The following is a 17867-nucleotide window of genomic DNA, read 5'->3' as shown; positions in this document are numbered from 1 at the left end:
TTTTTTTATTGTTTAATGTTCGACTTATTCAAATGATCGTATTTTGTGCATGTATTGCTTGCCTATTTCCATTGCCTTAATTACAATTTTGTTGAATGAACGCATAAAATGTTTTGTGTTGGAGAAGTTGATAGAGTAAGTTTAGGTAGATTTTAGTTTTCGCTACATTGTTTTATTACTTGCTATCATTCATTATACAAGCAAATAAGTCATTTTTTTTAATGGACAAAAATTCCAAACGGCCAAAAAGTGGACTATAAGTGTTTAAGGGCCAAAAATAATATTTCCACAAATTATAAGCATTCCAAGGACGTGGTATACTTTAGCTATCCGTATCCTTTAGATGATAGATCTTAATTTGCCGATGTATGTCACTCTGTAGGAACTTCCCCAATTTGGTCCAAACTTTTCATCCTTAAAACTAGCTGTGTTAGACAAATATGTCGAAGCATTAAGTTTCGCACCTTCAACTAACTAATTTTGAGTTTTTTGTTATAGTAAATGACAACTTGTTGCTAACAATGGGCTAGCTTAGTAAGGAAAACCTCTTTATATTTGTCAACCTAATTTAGAGTAACTTTTACAATTTCATTATGCCAACTTTCATATTATAGGCCAAAGTGAAGGGGTTTGGCTACTTCTTAAGAACTTTAGCTTTGTGACTTTTAACAGTGAGTACAATTTCACTAAACTGTGGGCTTCTTGCTAGTGTTTTTTTATAAATAAAGGAAAATGTGAGAACGATGATGGTTTAGTAGATCCCTTTAAGATGAAGTTAGCATTTTGGTTGTAGAAATAATGGAGAGAAAAGAGGAATAAGAGAGAATTTTCTTTGTAATTAACTTTTCTCATGTGTTAGCCTTAAGCTAATTATTTACAGATAGTTAAGACCAACCAATGACTTATTAATGCATGACGTTGACTTTAACACTTTGGCAACATCTTAGCTTTGATGTGTACCTTTATGAGATGAGATAGAGGTTAAGTATTTGCCTGTTTTGCATGAGAGTGAATAGAATGCAATAATTGAAATATCCATCTATCCAAGATGGAGGAAGAAAACAAAAATTTTATTTCAACTATTTGGTGGGTGGACATTAAATTAGTGAAAATAAGGATAAGATATGACCCTTCAATAGTATATAAGGGGTAAATGTTTCAATCGTGTACATATTGTCCACTTTGGACTCAAATGAGTTTTTACGACTTAAAAATTAATTTACAAGGTTAAGAGAGATTCATGCTTATGTAATATAATAAATTACAAACATCACTCATTGAGGTCGATGATCAGTTCTAATATAATTTATAACGATTTATACTCAATTATGTAGATATTGTCAGTTTTGAACCTAAAGATATCATCACGATTTTAAAACACGAAAAAGGACATATACTTATGTTATAGTGTAAGAACCTATTTGATGTAGGATATCATAAAAATGAAAATATTTATATATTCTATGAAAAAATTTAAAAAGTTAATAATATGATTTTTATGTTTTTTTTTTTAATTCAAAACCTTTTTGGGAAATTAATACCATCTCTTATCTATATTTTATAAGCAATTCGTCTTCAATAAAAAAAGGATGTCGGGTGTAGAGGGAGATGGGTGTATCAGATATCACTCGAAGTCGAAGCCGAAGCCCGACTTGTGAAATTCTAAAATCGCCCTTCTTCTTTCGGATTCTCAGTTCCCAAACAGAGTATTTGCTCGAGAAAGGCATCCACTCTATTAGGAGCAAAACAGAGGTAGGGTTTTTGCGCTCTCCAGGTACGACCATCATTTCCGGCAGCCCTCCGGTATCTACCCTCCTTCCTGTCCTCTCTCTATCGTCAGAACTCATAATTTTCTTGAGACCCTGCGTTTGGTTGCTGAGAAAACTGGACAAAATCAAAGAATTTGCATTTGGGTAAATTTTTTTGTTAATTTTGCACGTTGTGCTGCGCTCTTTCATTTCAACCTAATGTTATATCAGGCATCCAGCAGTGAGTCAATCAACATCAAAATTTTGAACTTCTTAGTTTCTTCGCCTACATATTACCAGCCGCAAAACAAAGATTGAAGTTTTTATTTAGTGGGAATCTTGTTTTCTTAATTCATTCAAAATGTCATAGTTTGCGATTATGCTAGATAGATTATATCCTTCATTTTGCATAACATTTTTCGGAATGCTGGGGCAACTGAAACTTGTTTATCAGCATATTTTAGCATTCAAACTTCAAATTTTTATATGCTTTGGTCACAAATTCAGGGGTCTGATTGGATTTCGGGTCTGAAACTGAAACGCTCATGTTAAATTCTCAATAAAGGATTAGGATTTGGGCCCTGGATTCCAAATTCTTCCACTTTGAATTATTTCTCCTTATGCTGACCTAAAAGGGTTCGCATCTCTTAGGCTGTTCAAACATTTTATGACTAAGCAAATGGAGTCTTAATGGGACTGGTTCACATCTGAAACATCTGTTATATATAAATGTTGTTATAGCTTTGGTGCAGAAAAGTAGGGAGAGTGAGAGGCAAATAAGAATCAGCTGATGAGGAATTTGATTTAGGAGAAGTGATTAGGAAGGGGATAAGAGAGTGCAATGGGCACTATATCGAAGCGTATCAAAAATCTGTAATGCATAATAATACAACACAAACAATATATTAGGTGTTACTCATAGCATGTAAATTGGGAAAGGGGACCTTTAGGAAGCCGAAACTCGTAAACCAAAGTCTTTTATGCAGTGCATTCTGACAAATATTGTTCCTAACTTGATCTTTCTATGCAAAATGCAACTGCTTATCGATGAACTCCCTTCTGCCCTATAACTTCCATCTCCAAAAATACCCATTGTGTACTTATCTATCTATCCAGTCTACTTTGTAAAGATCTCTAAGCATACTATATGATATCTTTGCTGGTTTTCTTTGACCTCATTGCAAGGAATAATCTGGTGAAAAATAATTTAGGAACTGTTTTACTATGTTTATTTGTTGTTGAAGGATCAGAGCATTTACTCTCCTTGTAAAACTTGTTTAAATGCAGGTGCATACAGCTGTAATCCTCTGAACTCCCAGAACTTTTTATGTGTGTGGTCCGGGACTTCAATTGCCACCAGATTGATTGCCTTTGCAGTATCATGGTAGTTTTAATGCCCTAAGCATACTTGTACCAGTTAAATCTTTCATTTTGGATTCTCTGCTTTGCCCATGTTCATATTTCCAACGGTTTTTACTGGAAATTATACAAACATGTACATACATCCCAGCAGCACTTATAGGACTAAAATTTGGGAATCGTAATTTTAATGATTTAAAAACTTTAATCTACTAAATATGCTTAAGCAAAAAACCCAACTGCTAATTTCAGGACTTTCTCTCAGCAAAATTTGTTTGAGTGCTAACCTATCATGCATTATCACTGGCCCTGAACGCCCAAAACCACTAATATTTCGTATTTGCAGCATTTAATATGATTGTTAAACAGGCTCTTAATGCTGTGTTTGCTTTGAGTGGCTTGTGTCCAGTCACTCACCTTATCACATCTCATTTTAAGATGTTCTCTGTTATTAGACTCAAAACATGGACCCTAAAACTCCATGATGGCCATTTATGCAGGGTAGTGTGAAACTAGTGGCAGGTTTTAGCTGTGCTGCATCAAGGGATTTTCTTCTCCAATGTTAACATGTTTTAATTATTCTTACCTATATGATACTCAATAACTCCCTTTGGCACTTCAAAATATTATTTAAAAAGCAAAATATGATGGTGAAATTAATCTTAATCATTTCAAAGTTTTTGCAATATAAATCTCCTAGGTGTTACCATTATTTGCAATATAATGCAGCCCTGTTGGCAGTGGGTTCTTTATGTTTATAGAAGTTCATGGATTAAAACATCAAATATAGGTATTAAGGTTTCAGACTTTGACACACTACATGAGCCCAAAGAAAAATTTTAAGAGCATCCTTGACTTCACTTTAGGTGTGAAACTAGTTTTTGGAAGCCGATAATTGAAGCAGTGGGTTCTTTACATATTACTTATTAGAATTGTAATTTGGGTGCAGGACCCTAATTGTTTAACCGACAAGAAGTGTGAATGCAGGCTTTTCATTGGTAATCTTGATAAGAGAGTATCAGAGTAAGCAAAATATTCAAAAGTTTGTCTTCTCTATCATTCCACTGCTTGTGAAAACTAGTTACAGTTTGCTGCTTGAACGAAATTTTCATTTCTGCTTTCAGGGTTGCTCTGATTAAGATGTTTTCTCCATTTGGAAAGATTGTAGGAGAGGACTTCATGTGGCATACTCGTGGGCCGAAGCGAGGGGAGCCCCGTGGCTTCGCTTTTGTTGAGTTTAGCACAAAAGAGGCAAGTTACATCGTTACATATTTCCTCTCTCTTTGTTTTCCTTTTCTTTTAGCAATTCCTGATTTCCACCATTAATGTGTACAATCAGGAAGCTGAACTGGCCAAGGAAAAGATGCATGGAAAATTGATCTGTGGCCGACCATTGACTGTTCGTCTTGCTAATGAGAAATCCTTAATGGAAACAGCAGAAGCTGCTCCCCAAAGGGTTGGCACATCAAACAAATCAGGCCTCACTGGCCGCAGTTCAGGGCAAATGAGCCGGAGTGCTAAAATAGCTGCAATAAAGAACAAGTTAAAGGAAATGGAGGAAGAGAGCAATGGCACCAAGAGGCAGAAGGTTGCTGATAAAGTTTCTTGCAGCAATGGTCTTGACCGATCATCTAACAGAGAATCATAAGCAGAAATAGGAAAAGAGAACCATACAAGTGGGAGAGTTGTCCCAAATCTCTTCAAGACAAATGGGAATGGTACTTTTCCCGGGCTTTTGAGGAACGTATATCACACATAATAAGAAGTGTCGTAGTTTGACTGTGGTTCATCATTCTTCTTTTAGAGTTCGTTTTAAGGCCGTTATTACAGGTCTTGTTCTTTTTTTTTTTTCTTTTTTTTCTTTTTTTTTTTAAACAAAAAAGACAAAAAGGAAAAATTCGGTTATTGGGTAAAACTTAATATTTATTAGTAAATAACTTAAATTAATTTTAAGTTAAATTATATTTTAATTATTAATTTAAAATTTATTATTTAATTTTTATATTAAGTATTAAGGTTGTATGATAAAATAAATTTAAAATATATTTTAAATTATCAAATTAATATATTTATTCTTATAAATTATAATTAGGGTAAAAGAAGCTTAGTAAACGAAAATGATGAAGTAGAAAAAAAATTATGGAAATAATTAATGTAAATGAGAGTAAAAAGGTAAAATAAATATATGGATTTAAGAATAAATTAATTAATTTTATTTATTATTTACAAATTGTTTTTAATTTTAAATCATACCATTAATTTATATAAATATATATAATTTACTTAATAACTTAAATTAAGTTATAAAGTCTTTTTAAGATATTATGTTGGTTTGTAAAATATTGATTAAGTTATTTAAATATATTTAATTTACTTATTAAATTAAATTAAGTTATAAAATCTTTAAGTTATTAAATTGATTTATTGGAAATGATAATTTCTCTTTTAATAAAATATTATATATAGTTCCTATTTAGTTTTTTTCAAAAAATAAAAAATAAATATTCCGAAAATGGAGGCAGCTCATTTACTGTGAAGTCAACTGAAGTGTGGAGGAAAGCTCCATCGAAGTGTCAGTTTCTGCGCATTCTTTCCCTCTCTAACTGAGGTTGCTGCCGGCAACTCGCAGTCAATGGCGTCGAAGTTTCTGACTCTCCGCGCTCTGCCGTCGATTCCACGACCGGTTACGTGTTCCCGCCAGAATTTCCCAACCGTCTCTACGAGCAGTTGTTGTTCTACTGTTGAAGATCCATCGCTGTGGCGTAGCAAGAAGCAAACGCAGCTCTCGCCTCTGATTTTCCCTAAAAATTCTGATTCGATTAGATCCGTGACCGTCAGATCCAGTTTGAATTTCCCTATCATTTCTCCGCAAGATCAATGGGGCACTTGGACTGCTCTCTTCGCTACCGGCGCTTTCGGTATCTGGTATTTTCCTTTTTTTTGTCTCTTTCTTTTCCGCTGTTTGGTTGCTGAGAAAGTTTCGAGGAAATGAAGAAAAAAAAGTGTTTATTGTTTTCCAGAATTGGAAATTTAACTCAAGTGAGGTGAATGATTGTATTGGGCTCCGTTGAGTGGAGTTTTTTGTTTTCTCAGAACCTAAACAGAGTATTACCTTCCTTTTGGTTGGTGAGAAAATGGAAGAAGAGGAGAAGAAATTATTGTTTATTTTGATTTTTATTTTAGGACCCGAGCTGAGTAGTATCCCTCAATTGACTGTGTGTTTCTTGCTAAACTGAGGAAGAGAAGCTCCATTTGTTGGTTGAGAAAACATAGGAAAATGAAAGAATTCAGAACTGCGAAACTCACATTTTGCTTTGTTTAGGACCTGAGAAAAATAACTGAACCAATTGAGCGGTGATACAACTGTTTGGCTTAGTTGAGTTGGGTTGAGTTGAGTTTTAATTTTCAAGAAACAAAAAGGATAGAAATAGATGACAGTTTTTGTTTTGTTTTCCACTATTATTTTCATTGACTAATAAATGGACCAGAAATGGAAAAATTACCTTACTAATAATTGTATTAGACAAAGTTGAGTGGAGGTTTGTTTTCTTGGTTCTGAAATGGAGAAGATTAGAAGAATCAAATATTCAAATTTTTAGTATTTTCTTCTCGTACATTAATCCATCAAGCAAACTGAGCATTTTCCTCCATTTGTTTACTGAGAAAAGGGCAGAAAAAGAAAGCAAGTCAAACATTTGAGTCTTAATTGTGTTTCTGTTAGTTTGGTTCAATTTCTGAATTATTTTTGGTTGAATCAAATCCTAAATAATGAAAATTTGATATTGAAAATTTTAATTTCTTTCAGTTTCCTGTATCAACTCAGAAACCAAAAAGAGGATTATGGGTTTTTCCTTTATTTATATAGTAATTCTTGGGATTGAAGGTCAGAAAAAACGAAGATTGGGAGTGCGCTGAGTGGTGCCTTAGTGAGTACTTTGGTTGGACTTGCAGCTAGTAATTTAGGGATTATTTCTTGCGAAGCGCCAGCATATTCGGTTGTGTTGAATTTTCTGTTGCCACTGGCAGTCCCACTGCTGTTGTTTAGAGCAGACTTGCGTCGCGTGATACAATCTACTGGGGCACTGCTCTTGGCTTTTTTGATTGGATCAGGTCATATGTGTTGATATTGTATTATTTCTGTTCTGCACTTCTAATATTGTTCAAAATTCTTAAAAAGTTATTTATTCTATGATATCATGTGCTTTGATCATGCCAAAGAGATTTTTATTTGTTCATCTACTGGTAGAACTTGAACATGGAGTGTGATTAATGCTTTTCTTCCCTCTATGGGAAGTGGAAAAATTGCTCTAGTTGTATCAAGTATGTTTTGAGTCTGGATCACACAGGCAATAACATTCATTCTTTAGTGTGAAGGTTGTCTTGCATTATGAAATTTTACAACTAAAATTCAAAATGAAGTTCTATAAAAAGAGAAGAAAAAAATTGTCAAGAACAGTAATCAAGTTTCAATCTAAAGAAAAACTCACCTACATATTATATATTGTGAAATCTTTTTAGATTTGACAGAATGGCTCTTGATGACATTGGTAAACCTAGGTTTTCTGCAGGGTCTGCTAGTGATTCTATTTGACTTTTTATTTTTAAATTTTGGATGCTATATGACAGTTGCAACAACAATTGGGACTGTCGTGGCATTTCTGATGGTTCCAATGCGATCACTTGGTCAGGACAGTTGGAAGATAGCAGCTGCACTCATGGGTAGACATATTGGTGGAGGTAATTTTCAAGGAAACATCACTATTCAAAACACTTCCTGTGTGCTTAAAACCATATCTTGATCAGATATGCTTAATAGAATAAACTGTTGTTTGATTTGGACCTTCACAACACTTCCTGTGTGCTTAAAACTATATCTTGATCGGATATACTTAATAGAATAAACTGTTGTTCGATTTGGACGACATTATTTAGTTCAGTGAGGGTCAATTGGCTTGCTCCTTGGTAGTCTTCCATATTACTTGAGTGTTCTTTAGGTTTTGGTGGTCTTAGGTAGCATCTGTTTCAAAGATATATTGTTTTGGTGGGAAAAAAAAAAAAAGATTTTTAGTAATCTTACAAGCTTAGGAGACTATTATGGAATGATTAGTTCATCTTCTCAGGCTTCAATTTCTAAGGGGTTATAGGATATTCCCCCTCTATCATACCATGAAGTGGAAGCATGCTTCCTACCCAGTTAAGCCCGCTATGCGAGGAGACTGAAACCCAGGGCACTGGTAGCTTGAAATTGCATGTTCACTGCTGTATCCCTAGAATCTTGGTCAACTGGGCTTTGGAAACATTTTCATGGGTCATATTAGGAATATGATTCACCTACTAAAATCAGTTAGAAAGTGATAATCTTGTGAGGCTAGACTTCTTGCTTTCAATTGGGAACTCAGGGATCTAGGGGTGTTGTGAGGCTTGGAATGGAAAATTGGGAGATTGTTTTTGGGACATTAGAGTAGATTTAGAACCTTGGAGGTTTTTGCTCATTCTTGTGGGCATCCACTGTCCCTCATGCTCTCAGCAGTCTTGTGTTGCATTTTCACTTGGGCCTCAGGATGGATCAATATAGATGCCAATTTCCTTGCAATAGCATGGCCTGGCACTTAAGTTTGCTTCTTTGGGAAGCCTATTCTTGATTAGGTTATTCAGTATTCACCTTTTGTCTGAGCTCATGTTCTTTAATCTGTTCTTTCGCCTCCTTTTTTTATTTAATTATTTTTAATTCTTGAAGTTTTTATTTGTGTTTTTTTTTCTTGCTTTCATTTGGGTTACATTTTTACTCTTTTAGTTTAATTTTTGAGAAAAGAGCTGCCCAAAAAGAGTGGTTTGAATGGGGGAGTCAAGTTAATTCTGGCTTAACCATGCTCAGGTTTTTACCTGTAAGACCAGATCGACACCTCAATCTATCACATTTCCATGTGTTGTGTTGAGCTATAATGATTTTTATTAATCTAATACACAAAATTTTAACTCCTCTCTGGAGATAAGGGTTTTCATATTAAAGAATTTTTCTTTAAAAAGAGATCAAAGCCGAAAACAGCAATCCCATTCCCCTAACTACTGATTTGACGGTACGCCCGGTTCACCAGGTTCTACCACTGCAGGGCCCAATCATAGTCGGTCAAGTCCTTATTCTATTCCTGACTAGGAGTCAGGAATAGTGGACTTGCTTAAGATAAGTTATATTTTTATAACAAGGAGGATTGGCATTTGGCCAAGATGTGATCCTATCAACTCAGCTAAAGGAACAATTTAGAGGACTGTGATGCTTCGCTCTTGGCAGAGACAGGGAGTGGTGACTGACTATCTTCCACCTTTTAGAAGTAAAAAATCCTGAGAACCTGCTTATTTGTGTTCCTACTTTCTGATTTTGGATTTTGTGTTTAGTCAACATGATATACTTTCACTGTATATGTCTAACTAATAAAATTCTTGTCTTGATTTTGTGTAGCTGTCAATTATGTTGCCATTTCAGAAGCTCTTGGTGTTTCTCGATCAGTTTTAGCTGCAGGTCTAGCTGCGGACAATGTTATTTGCGCAGTCTATTTTACAACATTGTTTGCATTAGCTTCAAAAATACCCCCTGAGGATTCAACATCTGCAAATGGTGTGTAGTACTTTAACTAGTCACCCCTTCATTGATGCTAAACTAAATCGACCATTTGTCAAGGTGGATGATTTGTTGGCTCACTTTAGCCTACTCCCCCCTCTGAATTAGTTATGGTCCAACCTTGGAGTTTCTTGGTTACACTTCATTTTGCATTTTTATTGCACTCTATTTTGATGTTAAAACAAAAACTAATGACTTGCTCATTTTTCCTGTTTATCTGTATTTTTGCAAAAATATTAATTATACGTCTTCTTTTACAAAGTTCCCAGACATCAAACACCACTTTAGCAGATGAATTTAGTTGTGTAACTGATATTTTTGCCTCTAATGAAAGATGCAACTGTGGCAGATACAGGAATGAATGAGCAGCCCGAGCCTGGCAACAAACCTCCTGTGCTACTGACTGCTACCGCCCTTGCTGTATCCTTTGCTATCTGCAAGGCTGGCATTTTCCTCACAAAATATTTTGGAATTCAAGGAGGTAGTCTTCCAGCCATTACAGCAATAGTTGTTATTTTAGCAACTGCATTTCCAAAACAGTTTAGTCTCCTTGCACCTGCTGGTGAGACTATGGCAATGATTCTGATGCAGGTGAGTTAATTTCTTATGAGAAGTATGCCCAGTTCAGTCAATGTGCATCATTCTGAAATGTTATTTAATTTGGGATCTTGCTACTAGTATTTCTCCGAAAATTTTAATCATTCTATTGCTTTCTCAAACAAATAAGCATTAGAGCCTGCTTTGGACTGTTTTTAAAATCAGTTTTCTATTCTGAAAATCCCCCCCCCCCCACCCAAAAAAAAAAGGAAAATGTTTTGTAGAATCAAGCCAAAATCATGTTTAAAATGATCGGAAATAAAACACTATAGATAAAATTGGAAATATAAAAAACAGGTTAAGAACACTCCAAGTTCTGAACCAGACTTTTATTTTTAAAAACATCATAGAACTATTTTTAAAAACTATTTTTTAAAGCATCTTCAAATAGGCCCTTAGTTTTTGAGTATTTCTTAAGAACTGTTTTCAAAAAGGTTCCCAAACAGGCTCCTAGTTTCTAAGTTTTTCTGTACCCATCTCAGTACACTCTCAAATCATAATTCACTCCATTGATGAGCTTTAGAAGCTGAGTTTATTGCTATAGCCAAGTAAACAGAGAAGCCCTAGTTCTTGACTCCATGTCTCTGCAACTTGCTTTTGAGTGACAGGTATTTTTTACAGTGGTGGGAGCAAGCGGGAACATAGGGAATGTCATGAACACAGCTCCCAGTATTTTCATGTTTGCTCTGGTCCAGATTGCGGTCCATCTTGCTGTGATCCTGGGACTGGGAAAGCTATTCCGCTTTGATCTAAAGCTGTTGCTGATAGCATCAAATGCCAATGTTGGAGGCCCTACAACAGCCTGCGGAATGGCCACAGCCAAAGGGTGGAGTTCCTTGGTTGTTCCTGGGATTCTTGCTGGCATATTCGGTATCGCAATTGCAACTTTTCTGGGCATCGTCTTTGGAGTAACAGTCCTTAAATTCATGTAAAACTTTACTATCATTACTACCAGGACTGGTCTAATTTTATGCAATGATAGAAGCATCATGTTGGGAGCAACTTTCCGGACAGCTACAGTCCGGCCTTGAAGAGAAAAGCTTCTTACCATACCTTTGCTCAGAGGGTTTGGGTAAAATTTAATATTTGGTATTTCTTATTAAACAAACATATTAAAAGTAAAAATAACTATAAAATATATATTATGAAACATAAATCATGTATTAAATATTAAATTATGATAAATTATTTTATTAAATATCTTTAATTTATTTAATATATTAAATTAAATTATTAAGTTATTAAATTAATTTTAAAAACATCCTGTCACATCGACTTATTTGTTTAAGATTGCATAGGCAGACCAAAAGGAATCCAGTTGAATGTGGACTCGCAAAAAGTTACGAAACGGGCCACGATCTTATTATAAACAAATTATTCTTTTAAGTAAGCGTTACATGACAACGACGTATAAAAAAACATAGAGTAAAAAATGATTCCTGATTCCTTTCTTGAACTTTTCGAAAAAACCAATTGCAAATCATATGAATTTCTACATTAAGAAAGTCAGGAATAGGATTTATTGATTAGAATAAGAGTCATCGTCCCGAATCTACGGTATCAAAGTGCCTAACTTTACGAACCGCATGCGTTGCAACCGTAGACAAAGGTGATGAGGGTCCAGTTCCAGTTCCAGAATCCCACGCGATTTCTGCTGGACCCAACTAAGCCACGTGGACCAAAAGGCCCCACACATCATCATCCCTACAACGATGGAGAAGATAGAAGTAGAACCAAACTCCGAAAACCGCGACGGCCTCGTCACACAATGTCGTCGGCATCGTCACCGTCACCATTTCCACTACTCAACGCTGTCTCTCCCTCACCGTTACTCCGGCCGTTACTTCCGCCGTCATCCATCTCCCATCGCAATAGCTACTCCAACTGCTCTACCTGCAAGCCTCTGATTTTCCATGCAAACCAAAACCGGCACCGTTTTGTGAAGGTTCGGTCACAGCTGAGTGGCCCTTTCATCTCTCCGGAAGACCATTGGGGTACATGGACCGCACTCTTCGCCACTGGTGCTTTCGGCCTTTGGTAGTCTCTCTGACATCAATCGTTGGTGTTTTCTGAATCTATTTTTTGTTTATTTTGTTGATTCTGTTTGGATGGCGAGAAAACGCAAGACAAAAAAAATGAAAGCAATTGAAGTTTTCGATCTTGGATATTTCATCATTTATCAACCGAGAAAACAAAAGAATCTTCATTCAACTAGGCTTACTGCTATTATTTTTACTTCATTAAGTTGAATTTTTCTTTTCCTGGAGTTTCAAAGCATTTTTTGGGGTGTGATCCCTTCTTTTCTCTATTGTTGATTTTATCTTTGTGGGATTGGAGGTCAGAGAAGACGAAGATTGGGAGCATGGTGAGTGCTGCTCTGGTTAGCATTTTGGTTGGGCTGGCCGCTAGTAATCTTGGAATTATTCCTTATGATGCACCGGCATATTCGATTGTGATGGAGTTTTTGCTACCTATTACTCTTCCACTGCTGTTGTTTAGAGCAGACATGCGTCAAGTGATGCAGTCGACTGGGACATTGCTCTTGGCTTTCTTGCTTGGATCAGGTCATTTTCTTATGTTGCAACCTTTTTCGTATCCTTGAGCTTTGTATTATCTTGTTTGAATTTGGTTATATTAGTGGCTACTTTGGTTGAAATCCCGTTTTTGGAGATATGCAAATAACTAATAATGACTATAGTAATTGTTTCCGGCCATGGCTTTCTTGTTGCTTGTGTATCAGTTGAGAAGCGAGAAAAGGAATTGCTGCTTTTTTTTTCTTTTTTTTTTTAATTATTATTATTATTATTATTTTATTGAGTTGAACTTGAAACTGTGTAATCATGCAACCAAAGTTCAAAATAAAATTTCAAATACCAATTGCTTTTACAAGACCCCTGAAATTAGTATAATTTTTTTTTCCACGAAGAAATCTCTAAGGGAAACACAAACATACAACCTGTTTAAGCGTCCTGCAAAAGTTGTGAAGAAGATTATCTAAGACTGGTATAATTGTCGCCAATCAAGGACAAAAGGGCTTCTATTGTGTTGTTTGACTTTGATGATCTAGAAAACATATTTGGAATTGGTTATGAAGAATATACAATCTATATGTTATGAAAAAGATGCTCTACGTTTCCAATCCATAGTTGTACAGATTTGGATCCAATTAGTCTGACATATGTGTCTTGGGTTTCATTCTAAGCTAGCTGATCAAAGGAATAGGCTTGTAGTTTCATCATGGAGATGTGCATGAATTAATGGATATAATGGTGCTGCAAGGAGTGGCAGATTAATTTAATTTCAAATCTTGTAAGTTCCTCTTTATTCATTTGATTGATATCTCAGTTCTATTCTTTTATTGCTGTAGTTTCAGAGTTCAAGTTCCATGATAAGAAAAGCATCCTTCACTTGGGGTTTTGTTTATGTATCAACAAATACATGAATTCTTCCAAATCTGTTTTTGGATTTAGCATGTGATCATACTGATATGTGCTGGATTGAATGCCTCTACTATGCAATGGAAACAGAACCACCATCCTGTGACTAGTCTTTTTCAGTTACAAGGCCCTTTTTTTCTTTTTATTTGTTGATGTCCTTTTGCAGTGTGTTTACTGTATTCTGTGCCTTAATGGTATTTAATAGTTACAAGCCCTAAGCAACTATATTTTGGGCTTTTGAGTCATTAATTACATACCCGAATCATAGTTTCATGAGCCTCCTAATTGGGTGACATCCCCATACAAAGTCATGATCGTGTGTTGGACTTTTAGGCCTCTTGCACTAGTGCTGCAATTTTTTAGTAGTAGGACCTTAAATCATCTTAAGTCAGATTTGAGTTTCAAGAAACTCAAGCTTTTTCATCTAATGCTATAGTTTGGAAGGAAAATAAGGCAAATTGCAGTCTAGTTGGGGAGGTATCGTTAGTCCTTCATTCTCATTTTCCCCTGCAAGTTCTTGTAGGCTTGTGTCAGTTAAGAAACCAAAGGAGCATCTTAGGTTTAGGAAAAATGTTAGTTTTCCAAATTGAACTTACCTTGCCATGCTTAAGATCCTTGTTATTGAACCAAACCTCAGGTTTTTTTTATTTTTAAAGCAAGGCTGTTATCGTTGTTTGATTGAGATATATCATTGACCTGCTAAAAGTTTAAGCTTTAAGGGTAATTCTTGGTTTAACAATTATAAGGATAGAAAGGAACACTACAATGTTTGGAAAGCATAGGCTGAATTTTACAATTTTGTTAATTGGCTACATTCCTTTTTTTTTTCCTTAAACGGTTCCACTTTGTGTTATTTACTGATTGTATCAGATGCTTAGATGGTTTCATTTCAACTGTTTTTTCTTATTTTTAGAACAGATAAAGTACCTGATTGTGGTTATTAGACTAATTTTCCATACCTTAAAAATTGTCTGCTGCATAGAAAAGAAACAAATATTTGTTTGATCAGAAAAAGAAATGACTATTATTATATTGAAACAGACCATTTACTTATTCTTTTTGTATGGCAGTTGCAACAATTGCTGGAACTCTTGTGGCATTTCTGGTAGTGCCTATGCAATCACTGGGTCAAGATAGTTGGAAAATAGCTGCTGCCCTCATGGGTAGTTATATTGGTGGAGGTAATTTGTTGAGAGATATTGTCGCATGTTGCTTTTGGACTAAACCCTCCCAACAAGTGTGAGCAGATAAAATGATGTTCACTTGGGCATGCCAGCCCAATTGTAATTGTTTATAATCACCACCATTTTTGTCTGATTGATGACACTGGTATCTGATCGACTCAATCTGTTATAGGTCCAACTACATTATGCATTTTTTTTAAAATAATTTTGGTTGATGTGGAGTGCAATCTTTGCTTCAATGTATCTTTTCCAATTTTAAATTTTGTGTCCTTTTTACTATCAGAAAAGCAGGTTTCCTAGTGCTTTAAGGTCATGCTGACCTCTTACTTTAGGAGTGCTGCAACTTATGGTGCCTTGAGTGCAATAAGCTACATCTCTTGTTTTCACTATTTGAATCTTGTTTGTTTACTTTCAGTAAATTTCAGTAAATAAATTGGAACTAGGTCCTTCTTGTTCAACATTTTTAATGTCTCACTTTCTTATCTTTTAATGTCTTGGGGCCTATCAAAAAATGTTTTGATGCCTTGGTAATATTTTTTTTACCTTTCCCTAATTCGTTATCATAACTAACACTCTATTTGTTTCTGGTTTTCTGCAGCTGTTAATTATGTTGCAATTTCAAAGGCTCTTGGTGTTTCTCCATCAGTTTTGGCTGCAGGAATAGCCGCAGATAATGTTATTTGTGCTCTGTATTTTATGATCTTGTTTGCATTAGCTTCTAAAATACCTCCTGAGACTCCAAAATTAACCAATGGTAAGAAGTAATTTAATTTATTCACTTTGAGGTGGATGATAAGATACACCAGCTCTGTTTCTCTCTTGTTCTTTGATTTTTCCTAGTCTATGACAAGTATTTCTTCCCTTGAAAAATTCATATGAATGTTCTTGTTTTCCTTGCTCCAGTCTACTTAGCTATTCATCAATACTGATGTTCAAATAAGAGCCTGTGCTTTTGTTTATGAACTTCACTTTTCAACATCGAAAAATTGTATATATTATGTGTTCTCTGCAAATACTGATTACTAGAATAACTACTTAACAGTTGTTAGATTGATTTGTGTCATCAACTTTACTATGATCTTTTAGAGAGGAATAATACAATCAAATGTGCATAATTTAGTCTCTCAATATGTAACCTCTATCAAAATCTTCTCTTGGGTAGATGTTGCACTGAATATGGAGTCTGATTCTGGAAGCAAGCTCCCTGTGCTACAGACAGCTACAGCTCTTGCTGTATCTTTTGTTATCTGCCTGTCTGCCACATATCTAACAAAATTGTTTGGAATTCAAGGAGGCACCCTACCAAGCATAACAGCAATTGTTGTTGTTTTAGCAACTGCCCTTCCAATGTATTTTGGTTACCTTGCACCTGCTGGTGATACTATTGCTGTGGTTTTGATGCAGGTAAGTGTTATATCTCAAGCTTATTTGATTTACATCATGTAGAATTGCTACTTATAGGGGGTTATTATGTTGGCTTGATATATGCTGTTGACCTTCTTCTTAACGGCTACAACTTGTGTTTTTTGGGGGGCAACTGAGATTGTTTAGCTGCTCTATTTTAAAGTGTATTGATATTAAAACTTTCAAAGTTCTACATTTCCAGTATGTTTATAATCTTGTCTGTTTATGGGAAATACTTTTTATATTCCTTTGTGGATTATAGGTTTTATTGTTCCTTTTTCTAAAAAGAGATTTTCTTTGGCTTTCTTTTTCTTTTTCTTTTGTTTTATTTATTTTTTATTTTTTTTAGGTTCTTTTTGCTAATTCTATATGCCCCCCAATAATTCACGAATATTCTGTTTGATTCTTGTTGTTGCTTTAAACCTCATATGTGAGCCAAAAGACATTGTATGTTTTTTTTTTTCTTTCCTTGTTTTTTTTCTTTTTCCTGTATACACATTGCCTCTCCTTCCCCATGAATTTATTCTTGAATGTTTTTTTTTTTTTTTTTTTTCTAATTATTCCTCTAAAATTGTTGTCAAATTATATAATGGCTCCTGACAACTTGATTTTTCCTCAATAAATTTATGAATTTTATATCATTCCCACAATTAATTATTCCTGAACCTGGAACTATCACTGTCACTAAATGCATATAAAAAAACTCAAGAGTTTCACCTACTGATTGAATAAATTTATGTGATCTCAATTTTGTGTTCTTCACAGGTATTTTTTGCTGTAGTGGGTGCTAGTGGGAGCATATGGAATGTCATCAATACTGCTCCCAGTATTTTCATGTTTGCTCTTGTTCAAGTAATGGTCCATCTTGCTGTGATCCTTGGATTGGGGAAGCTATTTCGCTTAGACTTAAAGCTGTTACTTTTGGCATCAAATGCCAATATTGGAGGTCCTACTACAGCATGTGGAATGGCCACAGCCAAAGGATGGAGCTCTTTGGTTGTTCCTGGGATTCTTGCAGGCATTTTTGGAATCTCTATTGCAACTTTTCTTGGCATTGGTTTTGGAGTCATGGTTCTTAGACACATGTAAAATTTATATTTTTATACTTTTTTATTTCTATATCAGAAGCATATTATTCTGTATAATTTAAACTCATAATAAGATTTGTGCACTCAGTTCTGGGGTCTTGTGACCTTTTACTTTGCTTGTACGCTGCTGATAATTTTCTCAATAATCCAGTTCCTTCAACTCTGTTTTCCACTGAATAACTGCCAAAATTAGATGGTTGTGGATCTTTTCTCTCCTTTTTTTCTTGGTAATGATTGGGCTCAATATCAAATATCCCTGGCAATTGTGATAGAACTTTAGTAAGGTCCTAGCTCAGATGACAATGATATGGAAAAATTGTAACTGGTGGAACTGTTATCATGCCATGTTTTGATTTGTTTACAGATTCTTCATTAGATCACTGAATCTCCCTGATTAATAGATCTTAATTTGTGTAAGCTACTATACTAGTACT

General features: G+C 35.0%; 3 protein-coding genes across 8 annotated transcripts; all 3 read left to right on the top strand.

Moving 5' to 3' along the window:
* Positions 1-1584: 1584 nt before the first annotated feature.
* On the top strand, positions 1585-4899 carry LOC117932976 (probable RNA-binding protein 18). 3 transcript variants are annotated; one of them, XM_034854315.1, is made up of 5 exons: positions 1585-1752; positions 3036-3132; positions 4057-4130; positions 4232-4358; positions 4447-4899. In XM_034854315.1, exons 2-5 carry the CDS (start codon positions 3076-3078, stop codon positions 4753-4755), a joined length of 567 nt encoding a protein of 188 aa, XP_034710206.1. In that variant the 5' UTR covers positions 1585-1752; positions 3036-3075; the 3' UTR covers positions 4756-4899. The 3 variants fall into 3 exon arrangements, with proteins under 3 accessions (XP_034710206.1, XP_034710204.1, XP_034710207.1); XM_034854313.1 differs by having other exon boundaries at positions 1586-1913; XM_034854316.1 differs by lacking the exon at positions 1585-1752 and having other exon boundaries at positions 3115-3132; positions 4269-4358.
* A 720-nt stretch (positions 4900-5619) lies between these two features.
* Positions 5620-11398, top strand: LOC117932900 (uncharacterized membrane protein YjcL). Of its 3 annotated transcripts, none has more exons than XM_034854207.1 (6): positions 5621-6032; positions 6991-7217; positions 7734-7844; positions 9565-9720; positions 10079-10314; positions 10929-11398. In XM_034854207.1, the coding sequence occupies exons 1-6, from the start codon at positions 5740-5742 to the stop codon at positions 11250-11252; spliced, it is 1347 nt and encodes a 448-aa protein (XP_034710098.1). In that variant the 5' UTR covers positions 5621-5739; the 3' UTR covers positions 11253-11398. The 3 variants fall into 3 exon arrangements, with proteins under 3 accessions (XP_034710099.1, XP_034710098.1, XP_034710097.1); XM_034854206.1 differs by having other exon boundaries at positions 5622-6032; positions 10073-10314; XM_034854208.1 differs by lacking the exon at positions 9565-9720 and having other exon boundaries at positions 5620-6032; positions 10073-10314.
* Positions 11399-11930: 532 nt separating this feature from the next.
* On the top strand, positions 11931-17544 carry LOC117934008 (uncharacterized membrane protein YjcL-like). 2 transcript variants are annotated; one of them, XM_034855597.1, is made up of 6 exons: positions 11931-12357; positions 12658-12884; positions 14828-14938; positions 15540-15695; positions 16104-16345; positions 17111-17544. In XM_034855597.1, the coding sequence occupies exons 1-6, from the start codon at positions 11933-11935 to the stop codon at positions 17432-17434; spliced, it is 1485 nt and encodes a 494-aa protein (XP_034711488.1). In that variant the 5' UTR covers positions 11931-11932; the 3' UTR covers positions 17435-17544. The 2 variants fall into 2 exon arrangements, with proteins under 2 accessions (XP_034711488.1, XP_034711489.1); XM_034855598.1 differs by having other exon boundaries at positions 12275-12357; positions 12663-12884.
* Positions 17545-17867: the final 323 nt, after the last annotated feature.

The sequence above is a fragment of the Vitis riparia genome, chromosome 16 (assembly GCF_004353265.1).
Source record: "Vitis riparia cultivar Riparia Gloire de Montpellier isolate 1030 chromosome 16, EGFV_Vit.rip_1.0, whole genome shotgun sequence".
Lineage (NCBI taxonomy): Eukaryota > Viridiplantae > Streptophyta > Magnoliopsida > Vitales > Vitaceae > Vitis > Vitis riparia.
This window is presented reverse-complemented; position numbering and strand designations above follow the sequence as displayed.